Source organism: Perissodus microlepis, chromosome 17 (assembly GCF_051167445.1).
Source record: "Perissodus microlepis isolate ML-2025 ecotype Zambia chromosome 17, ASM5116744v1, whole genome shotgun sequence".
NCBI classification, from domain to species: domain Eukaryota; kingdom Metazoa; phylum Chordata; class Actinopteri; order Cichliformes; family Cichlidae; genus Perissodus; species Perissodus microlepis.
In genome coordinates, this window is record NC_140477.1 from 15,820,074 (window position 1) to 15,834,555 (window position 14,482).

The following is a 14,482-nucleotide window of genomic DNA, read 5'->3' on the forward strand; positions in this document are numbered from 1 at the left end:
CCCTACTCTGACAAAGTGAATGTAGGTTACAAGTTCACTGTGATGAATTACATAATTAAAGATTCAGCTTTCGGTGACTAGATGAAATAAAAACCACTTGACTGCTAAACTACAGAGCAAGTCAGCACAATTTTGCTAACATATGAGACCTGCTATGACGCATGTTTAATGTGGAGATATTTGCAAAGGATGGAAAACAGCTACCTCGTTATTCAAGAAGCCAACAGCGAAAATGAATGATGAATACCTAATTTATGTACCGCTATTTTATTTTAGCATACTGCGAGAATCCAGTCTTTATACTTTTCCTCTAATGTGGTGCTGGTCCTGAGAAAGGTCTGCTTTTGAAAACCAGCTGACATTTAATCAGGTTTGAGTACTGATCATTACTTAACATTAATAGCAGACGTTTGGGAAACATTGTGGAAGAAAGTCATGATGGATGAAAGCTGAGGGCTCCATCTTCTAATCACTGGTGAAATCTTTGCGGTTCTGACTTCGACCTAGCAATTTTGTGATGTTCTTTGTGTAGTTAGGGTAACTAGTCATTGGCACCACATTGATGGAAAAGGGGCAACAATCTCTGCATATGCTGGCCTAAATAACTGCAAAGAGAACCAGTTGAACACACACATACTGCTGACCTGGCTCCTGAGCAGAGGTTTTGATTATAGTCTGGATACCACGCAGTGTTTGTCCTTCATATCAGCATTTTCAAGCACAGTCGGTCTGCCTGAAGGCCACGTGCATAACTGTAGGGCATTTGAGTGTATTGGAAGATGCACAGACATCCGCATGTTTGTGTGTTCACCTTTGACTAAATGAATAGACCCTCATGTATTTGATTGTGGAAAGTATAGCATTCAGCCTGCTGCAGGTTTTTCATCAGGGTTGGTGTTTCCACTGTACACCATCCACTCCCACAGAGCAGTTAACCTAGCAGAAAGACTGTAACCTTGATTAAAGCTCAAAAAGTGCACTTCTTTCAGCGCCTTCCTTTAGAGGTCACCACAGCAGATCATCCACCTCAATCAGCCTTTCGTCAGCATCGTCCTGCAGCTTCATTTAGCACCCTTTGACTGGACGTGATGAATGAGATGGTTTGGGCATGCGCAGAAGAGGGCAGAGTTTATATATAGCATGTTTTTAAACGACCTCTGTTGACAAAGTAATTTTGGACAAAAAAAGAAAATAATTTTTATTTAAAACTTCTGAGCCGAGATGTGGATCAATATGTTTGATACTAGAGAAAACCAAAAGAGCTGATTTGCTGAAGGTGCTCTTACTTTAAGACGCATCTCCTTCCCTCTGATCCGGGTCAGCGTTGTTAATGAGGCAGAGGGCCTGTCTGAGCTCTAGTTTCCTGAGATAACAATGTTTATGCCTGGGAAGAAACAAAGAACAGGTATTGGTTAGGTTTCAGAATTTAAAAAAAACTCTGTTTACCTGTAAAAAAGGTCAAAAATAATAAATGCATGTAGCATGGACGCATGAAGTGGATTAGGTGCTTTAGAATATGATTGATACAGGAGTGAGAATTTTTAATTTTCTCTAATTGAGCAAATCTAATCAAATGTAAACAAAATTCAACTTTGGATAAATGGATCCAAAGAACAACTGTAATTACACAATTTCATGGCATTTGACAAGACTGGTGTTGCTAATGGCTGACATTAACCAAATAGTTTTTGCACAGCCTGTCATACAATTTGTATTCCATTGACACAGAATGTCACTTGCTACATATAACTCCTAATTTCACCTTGATGTCATGCTTAGAATGAGCAGTTTAGAACTCATCCACAGCTGGATCTGAATTGATAATAACTGTTTTGTGCCAGAGTTTGACAGGTGAAACACGTCTGTTTTTCTCAGTGATGCAGTGAGTCAGCTGGACTGATATTCAGCTGAGGAGGCTCATGTTGATAAAATCCTGCTAATCTGCTGTGCTGCTACTGTTAAAGCCTTCCGAGTTTTGCATGCAGAGGGGTTACTGTCGCAAACATTTTATGGTCAGCTGAGGGTCAGAGATGCAGCGTGAGAGTCGAGTAAGCCTGCATAAACCAGGGGAAAACAAGTTATCTGTAGTCTTCCCTTGACCTCCCATGTGCTTCTCTCAATCCATGTTGAAGAGCTGCCTTTGAAGGCATTGTGCATTACGATAGGTTGTTACTTATGTAATGTAATGGGGAAAAATGTCTTACTAAAACATGCGTGCGTAACATGCACACACACTATATCAACTTTACAGACTGAGGCTGAAATGATCAGCGTTAGCACCAGCAGCCTTCTTTTCCATCAGAAAGCAGTTAGACATCGTTCCAGCCGAGTGATTATAAGCCTTAAACCTTGTACTTTGTGCACCAGAGTACTGCAGAACTGAGCTTGTTAGTGCAGCTGTCGTGACGGGGCTACAGCGCTGACGTAACAGCCTAGAACCAGCAGTTAACTGGCACTGTCTATTGTTTCAAATGGTAATAAGTAGTGTAACCAACTAGTATTTTGGGGTGTCAAATAGCAAATGGGATAATGTTTAATTGTCTGGTGGACTAGTCATGAACATCACTAAGGAAAAAATGTGAATCCAAATAGATTTGGACCAGGAATCTGTTTTTTTCCAAGAGATTCTGCAGAAAATTGTAAATTCAGATGCAAACTTATTGTCATGATGAGATTGAGCTTCACTTTTTTCCTTTTTTTTAATAGAGTGCGAGGTTTTAGGAAAGTAAAAAATTGTACTGCTTCCTCATTAATTTTGCTGTAAATTACCAGTAATTGCTTACTTTGGTAAAAGCAGTTCTCTCTTTGGCTGCTGTTACTGTTAGTGGCCGAGCACATGATTAGACTGTCTAACACTCTTTTACGTGCCTCCAGTCCAGTCTAGTCCGGTGGGGTCCACTGTAACTCGCTCTGTAATAGCAGTTGCACAGCAGTAGTCTTCTGTTTGATAAACTCCAATTATTTGTTCACTCAGTTATACAGTTCCATGGTTTTGTGTTGCCCACCAAGGATGGAAAATAAATACAATTCCTTTGGGGAACTGATGTGAACAGGTGAAATCTATATATGAAAACTTTTAACTCCCCATAATAAACCTGGTTTTAGTCTAACTGATGCTATTTTTAGGGCCAATAATAATATCAGGGCTTAAGATTAATGAAAATTAGAACCAGACTCTGCAATACAATTCTTTGGGACTAACATTTTAAATATTTATGCAAATGTATCCAATTTGACTGTGTGGCTTCTCTTTGCATGTCTACCACATGCATGGAGACACGGACATCTCTGCAATCGTGTTGTCTCTGGTTTCAGACTTCTCACTGAGTACCACATCACTGAGCTGAGGGCTGAGCGGGGGCCATGTGGTTGTTGGTGGAGGTCTGCGGTGTTGGAGTTTAACGTGCCATTTAAACAGCGACCCTCCTCCCCAACACTGTAAATATTCCTCTATCCTCTCAACCCTGCCAGCGCATACTTAAAACGGACACGCGGCCAGTCTGTTTACAAGCCCGGTCGAAGTCGGTGCTCTGTTCCAACCTACTGTGGAGGTTATAGACAGGAGAACAAGTTTGGCAAACTTAAAAGCATGAATAGAGTTGTTTCCCACAGATGTATTAAAGCTTTTGCAGACTGTCAGAGATCTTTGCCCAGACCTGCTGAGCCCAACTGGCCTGCCCTCAGGCCTTCATCTCAGGCTAACGCATCCCGTAGCTCTCTCTCTCTCAGTAATAACAGCCGTGCCCCTGTTTGTTTGCAGACAGTATTTTTTTTCTTTCTTTCGTCTTCCTCTCCAGAACCCCCCGTGTAGAGGGAACTCATTTTGAGGTCTGGCGAAGTGCTGATTAAAATATTATATTCTCACTTGGAGTGAAAATGAGGGTCAAGACTCAGAATTCAAAGCTGAAGAGTGAAAGATTTTGCTCGATAAACAGACTGTTTTAAAGAAAGCAGCTCGGGGCTTTGAGGCCAATGAAAGCTTTTGATTCTTGGGAAAGTCATGTACGCTGTTTGACTCGACTCTGTCCCTAAACAACCCTATCTTTAAAAAAAAAAAAAAAAAGGCCCTCTTGTACAGTTTTGAGACTTAAACCAAATGCAAAGGCATCTGATTTTGGAAAGGATAGATATAGCGGGACTGGGTTTGTGAACTGTGATAAATCATAAATGAAGTGGTGGTAGACCTTTTTTAAAATATACAGCTTTAGTGTTTTGAGAAGTGGTGCTTTTATGTGCCTTTTATGTCCTTTCCTCTGTATAAATGTTGGTTATGTGTCGGCATGTGGAAATATAACAAACCACAGAAGCAGAGCACCCAAATGCAATCCACCAAAAGAAACCAGGAGAGCAGCAAAAATCTGAAAAATAAACAAGACTTAATACACAAAAAAATACAAGGAAAAAATAAAATCAAGGAACATAGGGGATGGATGGAAAGGTAAGATTCTGGAAGAGCAAAGGTGATCTGGCCACTTGTGGTGGTACACTGGAAGCTGATTGGCTACTTGGACACGAGTGAGACAATTGGTATGGGCAGAAAGTAGTAAACACAATAGACGTAAGAAACAAGAAAAGGATATCAGATAAAATCATAACCCAAATAACAACTCAGCAAATACTTAAGAAACCAAAATCATGATTCATTTGATCTTGGACATATTCAAGCTTCAGTTGCTTGAGTTCTGGACGCACACATTCACCCTGTTTTCACACTAAAACCCCCACATTGGATATCTAGTGTCTTCTGCTTCTCAGCCTTTTTTTCAGACATACCAGTAACTGATTAAAGAAAACATTATTTTTTTGGTTGGAGGCCACAGGCAGCAACAGAAAATATTTTCTTTGGAGAATTAAATGTAATATTTTTCCTGGCGATGATCCAGTCGTATTTTGGGGGGGGGGGTGTCAAATGATGTCTCACTCTTGCTCAGAGTTGGCATACCTCTGCCGCACCTAACGGCGACCTTGGCAAGTCGGTGGTGTCACATTAATCAGCCTGCAGCTCCGGGGCGGATGTCCTCTCTTTGATCTCTGCCATACCTGAGCGTAGTGCTGTGCCTGTCTGTGCCCGTGACTGTGACTGGCAGTCTTGATTAAAAGACAGTGCCATCGGTGTGCCAGTTTACCTCTTCCCTAATAGATCATCTTAATGAAGTCACTGTGCTGTGGCGAGTGGCAGGTGATTAATACACAGAAGTCATTAAGTCTGCTGTATACGAGCGTGCCTTTGTTGGAGCTGCCCTTTGCTTGTTTGGAGATAAATCTGAGGACTAAGTGGTTGAGCTGTTGGCAGTTTGACAGAATGTATGTTTAGACTGGATCTGCACCGAGTATGAGAAAGTGGAAGTAAAAGGGACAAGCTATCTCGTGCCAAAACAAAACGGTTAAAAGGTGAACATGCAGTGAAGCCAAAACGTGTAAAGGGGTCATCCTGTGATCCTGGGACCCTCCTGTCCAGGCCCTTCTGCAGCTCAGACATTTTGTGGTGCATTCTCCAAAAGTTTTGTGCTACATCCAGATGAACAGTTTGTTTCAGATCAAACTAATTTAAATATTAGACAAAGATAAGTAAAAACACAAAGTGAAGTTTCTTATTGAAGGTGTTTATTACTAAGGGGGTAAAAATCCAAACCAACATTGCCCTTTGTGGAATAGTGATTGAACCCAAACCTGATAACTGGTTGGTCCACCCTTTAGCAGCAACAACTGCAATCAAGTGTTTGTGATAACTGGCAATAAGTCTCATTACAGCACTGTGGAGAAATTGTGGTTCACTCATCTTTGTAGACTTGTTGTAATTCAGCCACATTGGAAGGTTTTCGAGCATGAACCACCCTTTTAAGGTCATGCCACAGCATCTCAATTGGATTCAGGTCGGGAATTTGACTAATCCACATATCTTTTCTTCCTCAATCAATGAAATCATCATTTAAAAAATGCTTTTTTTTTTTTATTTTCTCGGGTTATCTTTGTCTCAAGGTGTTTTTTATTGTAAAATAAAGACCCTACAATGCTACTGAGAACCCCCAACAATCAAACAACCCCTTTAATTATGAACTTTGCGACAGTGGGAAGGGAGAACTCCCTTTTAACAGGAAGAAACCTCCAGCAGAACCAGGCTCAGGGAAGAACAGCCATGGGGGGTTAAGGGGAGGAAGACGAGACGAGTGACACACTGTACACATTTCTCCCTTGAATACAGATTGTGAGTTTGTACAGATTAAAGCACTGTATACGTTAGCATTGCTTCAGCAATGGTTGCCATGGAAGTCACTGCAGCTGTAGCTACCTCTGCTGAGCTGTTGCTGAGCAGCTTTTTGTGGACACTTGGTTTGAAACTTGAATCATGTGTTCAACCAACTAAAATGATCTCAGTTTGAGGCTTTATTTTTTGTGCATTTTAAAATAAGACATTTATCTTAATATGTCTTAAGTAGATTAAGCAGGCTTCTGCTACTTCTGTTAGATTAAACTCATCAAGATCATGATGTGTTCACCCTATTTGGCATGTGAAAATTCAGTATATAATAATAATGATTATAGACTTTAGCATACTATAGTTAAAATGTTTTTTATTGTTGTCTTTCATGTGGATGATTTGAAAGTAGCCACTTTAGTTTGGGAACCCATCACCTCTTACCTATTCTCCCATCACACAGCATCCCGTTGACCAACATTTAAAAGCTAAAGAGCAGGGAAGTAAAGCACACAGCCTGCTGTGCTGCAGACAAAGACTGTAGCCTTTGCATTGTTGCTGCCAGAGATGGAGCTTCAGAATAGATGAGTGATCATTTTCCTCCCCGCGGAGAAACTTTCCAACCACAACACACATTCCAGTAGACCGTGAAGCTCTGCTCCAGATGTAGCTTCTTTTATTCTTCATGTGGAGAGTGACTGAAAGAGGCCTGGAGGCTGAAGCGGAGCAGGATATGTGCTTTTCTTAAGTAAACACGCCCTGACACTTGGTTCTGTTGTAAACAGGAAGCAGAGAGGATTCTAGAGAGATGTCCTCTAACACTCAAGTTTGTAATGATCTTTTTAATATCATCAGTACACAAACTGATACCTCTGTTTACTGTATGTGCTTTAACTTTTGGTACATTTAAATTTTGGCTCAACATTTAATGATCTAAGAACATTCAGTGTATTTTTAATTAATCTTAATTAGGGTTTAGTATTGTGTAAAAAAATGCTTCTCCCGCAGATAATCTGTCCCAGCTGGGCAGCATTCACTCGACTCTCCAAAACTGTTTGGGGGAGGACACATGTGTCTTTGCTCTTCACTTCTTAATTTCTTAACTTATTTAGATTATGTTTTAAATTAACTTTAGCCTCAGTGAAGTGTGCACAGAATTGTCTGCAAAATGGTAAATGCACGCCAGATTATATCATTTGTATACAGAGAAATATAAAGTGTTTTTAAAATATGCAAAGAATAGGCCAACAGTGGCTGCTATAAGTGTGTCCTTGTATGTACAAACTTGTGGAGAGTGATGCGTTTCAGAGGAGGACTCTCGAGGCCCCTACAGTGGTGCTACAGAACATTGCATTACTTCTGTGACACTATTTGGGCTGAAGAAATTATGTGTAATGTTGAAATGCAAATACATTGCTCAAGGCATTCAGTCAATGCCCTGGACGCTCATCCTTCAGCACTTTCAGTGCTTTGCCCAGCTGGCCCAAGGTAAGAAACTGGCCAGAAAAATAAACACACTATGATGATGTCAGGAGCAGAAACACCCCTTATATGGACTCACACAGATACCCTTTTCCTTTAGCTGAAATAAAAAGAAGCACAGCAATTTGGAATACTAGAGAGCAAAGTGGGCTCCATCTCTTTCCAAAACAAACTTTGAGATTCCCAACTCCACATTTTAGGAAAGTTTGTGCATAGCAGAGTGGTTAGTCATTGCGCAATCCACTCTGCGTTGACACAGACAGAACTCTGTTTTATGGCATTTTCCATATATCATTGCTCTTAATCTCCTAATTATGCCCCATCGTGGGATACCTCCATAGGTGTCTGTGTGGGAGATGATGAGAGCACCGGTGAGGTGGAGGAGAGTGCTAGCATTAAGCTCTGAGTGAGACTCAAAAGGAACTGGCATTTCCCCCAAGGACAACTGATAAACCGTTTGGCAGGAAAAGCCTTGCAAATGACTGCATTCCTCTTTAACCTTGTAAGGCTATTTTTACCGATGAAGGGTCTGCTGGGCAGCCATCTTTTGTTCACCCTGCGGTGTAAAACGGGAAAGCCTGGTTTGCATTGTCCCCTCTGGGAGTTTGGCCCCCGTTCTGTCTCGTGTCACGATCCGGCCGTCAGTGTTGAGATGTGTTTGTGCAATGCATCTCCGCCACTCCTGACAGATGAACCCAGTAACTCTGTCGTACTCCATCTCAGTGTGAAGTTTGGGCTGTGCACATATTTTAAGATAAAAATAAAAAAAACTAAGATTATCAGAAGGAAAGTTGGTTTTCCAAGACTATTCGAAAGCTCTCTGCTTCGATTATGAAAGCTGCTAGCCTCTGTCAAAGGGATGTTTGCACTCCGTATGTTTATATTGTGTCTTTTATTGTGTTTTCAAGGGACATTCCACTGGTCAAAAATCCCCCCTGACTTGTCCTCAGGAGGTGAAAGGCCGAGTGCAGACTGTTTTCCTGTTGCCGTACTAGAGTCCATCTGGCATTAGGGTAGTGTTTGAGCTGTAGCTCCTGGGGGATTCCTGGAAGTGAATGTGACCATGTCTGAAGAGGATTAAGAGGAGACCCTGGTTGTGGAGCCAGAGGTCAATATTGCTGTTACTGTGGGAATGACCTTGCTTGTCACCACGCATTTGTCAGTGCACTCAAATGCAATAAAATGAGGAAGTTACTGTTGGATTTGTCTGGGGGACCGACTCTAGCAACCCGTTAAGCACTGGAGGGTGGGGTTGGTTTGATTGTACACTTATCTTGAAGAGTAAACAAAAAGTTTCAGATGAGAATAAAGAATTCATAGAAGCAGATTGTATAAAAAGTAACAAGCTGAGCATATTTTTATACAAAATAATAAAAAGTCAGAATCTGTCCCAAAGCCTTTTTCACAGAGGAATTCTTGACGTTACTGTGATAATTAGGTCAGTGCATTGTCTGAACTTTTCAGTTTGCACATGCTGCACACAGCTGGAAATGGTTCACTTCAAACTACTGGAAATGTGCTCGCTTCATTAATGTGAGGGAGCTTCTGTTGTGCAACAAGCAGAGGCAGGACAAAAGACGCCCACCTGCTACTAGTGAATGCACCAAGGATGCACCAGTTGTGAAGTTCTGGACTGATACCTACACCTGTGGCTAACAGTTGATGCTGACACCAATAATTTACTCTCTGCTTATGTTTAAAAAAAAAAAAAAAAAAAAAAAAAAATCCTGTCCCCAATTCTGCTTCAGAAAAAACAAGTAAACTTGTAAATGCCATTTTATTTGCTGACACACAGCAAATAATGTGAGTTGATAAGGCCAACATCAGGAGGCTGTCCTGCGGTGTGTCACTCAGCATTTTGTTTTTGGACAAGTTAAGGCCTGATTTGGCTTTATAGGAGATTTGTTCTCACATGCATCTCTCTTGGGTGAATATTTAGAGTGTGGTGAACGCTTGAAGCTGTTGTTTTTGTCTCTCACTGTTAAGATGCTTAGATAAAACAATATATTTATCTTCTGTATACAGGAAAAAAAACATACCTTGGCTTAGAGAAGAGGTTTGGCTGCTGACAAGCTGCCTGTTGAAAACACAAATGCACAAATGATTCCTCATCATTTTTACAAGTCGTACAACCCTCATGCGATATACGGTTATGCAACCAACAAGGAAGTTGCTTATATGATGCAAATTTGGTAAAATGGGACCAATGTTAGATCTGTGCGCATGAAGTTTTCTTTAATTTACCAACCTTGACACAGATGGTGCATGTAAACATAGTTTGTGTCCACTTCACTTCCTAATTTCGTCTGTCATCACCTTATCACAGAGCCTGGATGAGCTGGATGATGATGATGGCGGAGAGAAGGACAGGAGGGAGGAGGAGGAGCTGGTTCAGGCCAACACGTTTCAGAATGAGTCGATGACAGCTGACCCTGCCACTGGCTACTTACTGGTAAGAAGTGACATGACATAAAAAGGAGTGTTGTTTTTTTATTTTGCAAATCAGCCTCAGCACAGGATGTCCACAGAGTACAGCCTGCATTTTTTTCGCTTGTTATGTCTTTGAGCAGAGTATCTTACATATTGTAACATCAGTGCGGCCAAACGGAGACACTCAGAGCTCAGGGAGGCACTGAGAATGCTTAGTTTGTGCAAAAAAGCTGTCTTTTTCTTGGTGTCTTGGTGTTTCATCATCAATGGAAAAAGAGGTTAAAGGCAAAATGTAACAAACAAAGCAGCTGGTGCAACAGTTCCTCATAAGTCTGGGTTTTTTAGTGGTCTAATTAACTTCTTTTTTTCTTTTTCTTTTCTTTATTCTTTTTTTTTTTTAAACACTGAGATGCAAGGTGTAATCAGAAAGTTCATTTTTTGGAAATCAGTCCCCACTTTATTGTGCTCCTGCTGTTTTCTCTGTGGAAGTCCTGTTCAGACCAGTTGCACTTGGACTTTAGAGAGACAAACATCTTCTGTGTCAAACCAGCCTGACTTTCAGGTCAGGGAGCACTGTAATGAGAACTGGGTCTCCCAGAAAATCAATGAATTTTCAGCAGAAGAGCTCACAGTCCTGCTGTTAACACCCTGCAACACTAGAGGAAGGAAGAACTGGCACAAACAGTTTAGACCAGCGGTCCCCAACCCCCGGGCCTCGGACCGGTACCGGTCCGTGAGTCGTTTGGTACCGAGCCGCGAGACTTGAGGCTCAGGTGTGAAATGTATGGTTTTCAGGGTTTTTAGCGGTTTTCAGCGTTATTTTGTTATCGTTTTTATCGTTAACTCGGTTTTCCTGGGTCTTTTCACGTGCGTTATGAATAAATATTCTGTTTTTTTCGGTACCGGTACTCGTTTTATTTTGTTGTATTTATCCGCGACACCTTAAAGGCCGGTCCGTGAAAATATTGTCGGGCATAAACCGGTCCGTGGCGCAAAAAAGGTTGGGGACCGCTGGTTTAGACCACAGTCTTTTCTTAAAACTTGCTCTTCCCAGTAGCTGTGCCTCCCTGACGGTTTGTTTTCGTCTGAAATAAGTTAGAGGCGTTGGATTGAAACACCGGAGCAGATCCAGCACACATCACTGAAGTTCAAGTGGTTAAAAGTGTGCCACCCAGGAAGTGGTACAGCGCTGACCAAGAGGATGACTTATATGGCCAAGTTAAATTTATGAGATTTTTGGTTAGTATGGCTGGAATCATTCCTAATCGTGCACCTTTTTACTTTTCCATTTGCGCAAAATTAAATATCTTTGAGTGTCCAGGGGAAGAATAGCAGTGTATAGACTTTATCTTGGCCTGTGAATACTTGTAGAGCGCTATTTTATAGACTAAACAAAAATAAAAGATAACTGATAATGATTAGCTTTTGTCCTGAACGTGCGTGGAAACGCAACAGGATCATCACATCCCGCCACCGCTTAGCGTTAGCATAGTGGAGCTCGGGCCAACAAAGTGAAGGGCCACATTCATCAAATTTCAGAATCTGCAGAATCTGGTTTGTGTAGAAGGCGTCTGGTTCTTGAGAGTGTGAACCTGACACTGTTGATGTCTACAAACTGAATCTTTTAATCTTGGCAAGTGATTCTGTGTTTATTTAATAGAAGTGAGCTCTTGCAGAGGCCGTCTGGTCTTTGTCCAAGTCCAGCAGGTGTTCTGTACAATGAGGATGTAAATGAACGAGTACAAACAGAGCCTTAATAAATAATGGCACATTGGTAATTTGAGTTCTGTCTTTCACCAGAACAGTAGTTCATATTCCAGTGTATGTTATTTCAAACTCTCTTCTAATGGACATGCATTGATTTTCAATATAACCTCGAGTGCAGAGAGGATATGAAAGCATCCAGCTGTGTACCGACGACTCAGACATCCTGTACGAAAATCATCTGACTGACATGATAATCGGCTTTTGAACGAAATAAAAAATAAATAGGAATATCTAATGGCTCTGCCGCTGTGTGACAGCTCGTGTGGATGTAGCGAGGAGACGCATTCCAGATGGATTGGCTGTTATGCATCAGCAGGCTTATTTTGTTTTGGGCTGGAACTGTCTGAGGCTATTTACGCGAAGCAAAGGCTTGTGCATGAAATATGTACACAAACAACCACACTAACAGGAAGACTGTGACAGCACCTGCTGAGATGTGGCCTCAATAAAAAAAATAATAATGAAAAGGATTCGACTGTTTACATAAAGTGTTCTACATGTAAACAAACAGCAGGGAGTTCAGTAGAATCAGCTCTTTGCCACGCATCCAGTTTTGTAGAGGGGAGGACCCTCGGTTTATAATTCGGAGCAGAATATGCCCGATCATGCATGGGCTGAATCTAATCTCACCATCTCCGTATTTGCTCTAACTCAGAGCAGATGTGGCTATGCAGGAACTAACCATTAGATGTCTCACTGTCACTCATCTAAAATTGATATTTCTATTCTCATGGGGCTCCGGTGCCAGCTTGTTCAGAAGAAGTCAAACTTGGAGGAAAAACAACAGGAGGGATACAATTCGATCAGCAGATTTACAGCAGAGCTGTCAGTTAGACATCTGCAAAGATGGAGCATGTTTTTAAAAAAAAATTGAAAAAAAATAGTGCTGTTCCCCTCGGGCGCCATTTATCAAATTCTGTGTCAGCTCCATGATGATATACAACATCAGGCCAGGCCTCTTAGCTTGTTTCAAGATATGTGGACAAAAAGTTTTGAAAAGAAGCTCCGTTCACCTTCTGTTCAGAGCTGTTTTGCTGCTAACTGCCTTCCCAGGTCTCAGAGCATTTTCCAACCAAAACAAGCTGTATTTCTTAGCTGCTCGAGATGCTCAGATGTTTCAAATTCAGCAATGCCTCTGTCTATAAAAGGGACCCATGATGCATTTAAATTAGTCTGAGATGCGTTCACTGTGTGTGCATTAGAGCTCAGACCCACACGGTTCTTCTCCTGCACATGTATCTGATAAGTATGATAATCAGAGAGACCCAGTGCAGGCAAGTGCTCCTTGTTATCAGGGCTTACCTCCCTCTGGTATGCAGGTCCTACAAGGAAACCTGTTCTAGTGATCTAGCAGCCCAGAACCACGTGGAACATTCCTCTGGATCCTCTGCTTTTATTAAGGAGCCAGGTCCACGGCAGACAAGTTCAGCTTTCTCTCACTTTTACCTGGAGAAAGCATATCCCTGGCAATCTCCATCCAGCACTCTTTAAGGAGCCACATTTGCATTTTTCATTATCACCTTTCAACACCAAGAAGCAGTGCTGATGCAGAGCATCATGTCTGAGCAGCAGGGAAGTGTTCACAACCCGTCACATGGCGTTTCCAGCAGGAGCTGTGTTAGCAGCAAAGTGCAATTCACTGTAGAGCCTAAAATAGTATTTGATAGCATTCACACCTTTGTTTGTTCAAGATTATGGCTATATGGGCCAACCACCAGTGCTTATCTCTGACAGGCAAGCTCCCAGCAACAACTATGGGGGAGTTAAATTTGAAAGATCCTTAAATTTAACTTCTAATTCAGGCACTTTAGGGGGGTAAGAAAAGGTCTTTTAGGAATCTGAAAGGGAGGACAAGAGGTTAACATGACTTTCTGCTACTGTTTACAGCGCTGCTTATAGGTTAGCCTTGTTTTCATCTCCAGCCTTCGATTTATGTTCCAGGTTGGCATTTTGACATCTATTTCTTCAGCTGGCATCAAAGACCCAGACAGCCAGGTGTGGTTAGCATCTTAATAAAATGTGTGAGAGGACTGCAAAACAGCTTGAGTATAACAATAGAGCGGTAAGATAAAAAATGTTAGCTTGTAATTGCAGCCAGAACCTGCAAATATCTCAACACATTGAGTACTTGCTGCTGTTTACTCAGGATCCCTTAAAATGCCAATCATGCATCTTATTTGAGCGTCTCTCTCCCCCTCTCTCTCTCTCTGTCTGTCAGATTTATTGAATGCCCCAAGTAAAATTGTGATTTTTATCAGCTTTGTGCAGAGAAACCGATTGAGCCCTGCGCTGTTTGGCGACTGGCTGGAATGCCAGAGATCAGCTTTTCAAGGGCAGAGATGCTGATCCTTGAGAAATGTTCTGATTTTCTTTCTTTTTTTTTTCTTTTTTTTTCTTTTTTTCAATTTAATGAGCTGCCAAAACATAAATCTGTGACCACAGCAGCTCATAAATGTCCAAACCAAGACTTTTGAATGCGTTTCATCACAAATTCCAACTGGTGTTGAGTGTTGTGGAGAAGGAGCAGGTTACAAAAGCACAGAAATAAGTAGAGTGCTCGATTTTAGTGATAAAATGCTCATTTCTACTGTAGATGTTTGTCTCGGT

At 41.5% G+C, this 14,482-nt stretch overlaps 1 protein-coding gene across 2 annotated transcripts in view; it reads left to right on the plus strand.

Moving 5' to 3' along the window:
- The window catches only part of pawr (PRKC, apoptosis, WT1, regulator), a 69,028-nt gene that overhangs the window by 34,657 nt on the left and 19,889 nt on the right, over window positions 1–14,482 (plus strand). For both annotated transcript variants that reach the window (XM_084909461.1, XM_084909462.1), the window contains exon 3: window positions 10,005–10,130. In XM_084909461.1, the coding sequence (XP_084765587.1) occupies window positions 10,005–10,130 (126 nt within the window). The remainder of the gene's footprint in view (window positions 1–10,004; window positions 10,131–14,482) is intronic.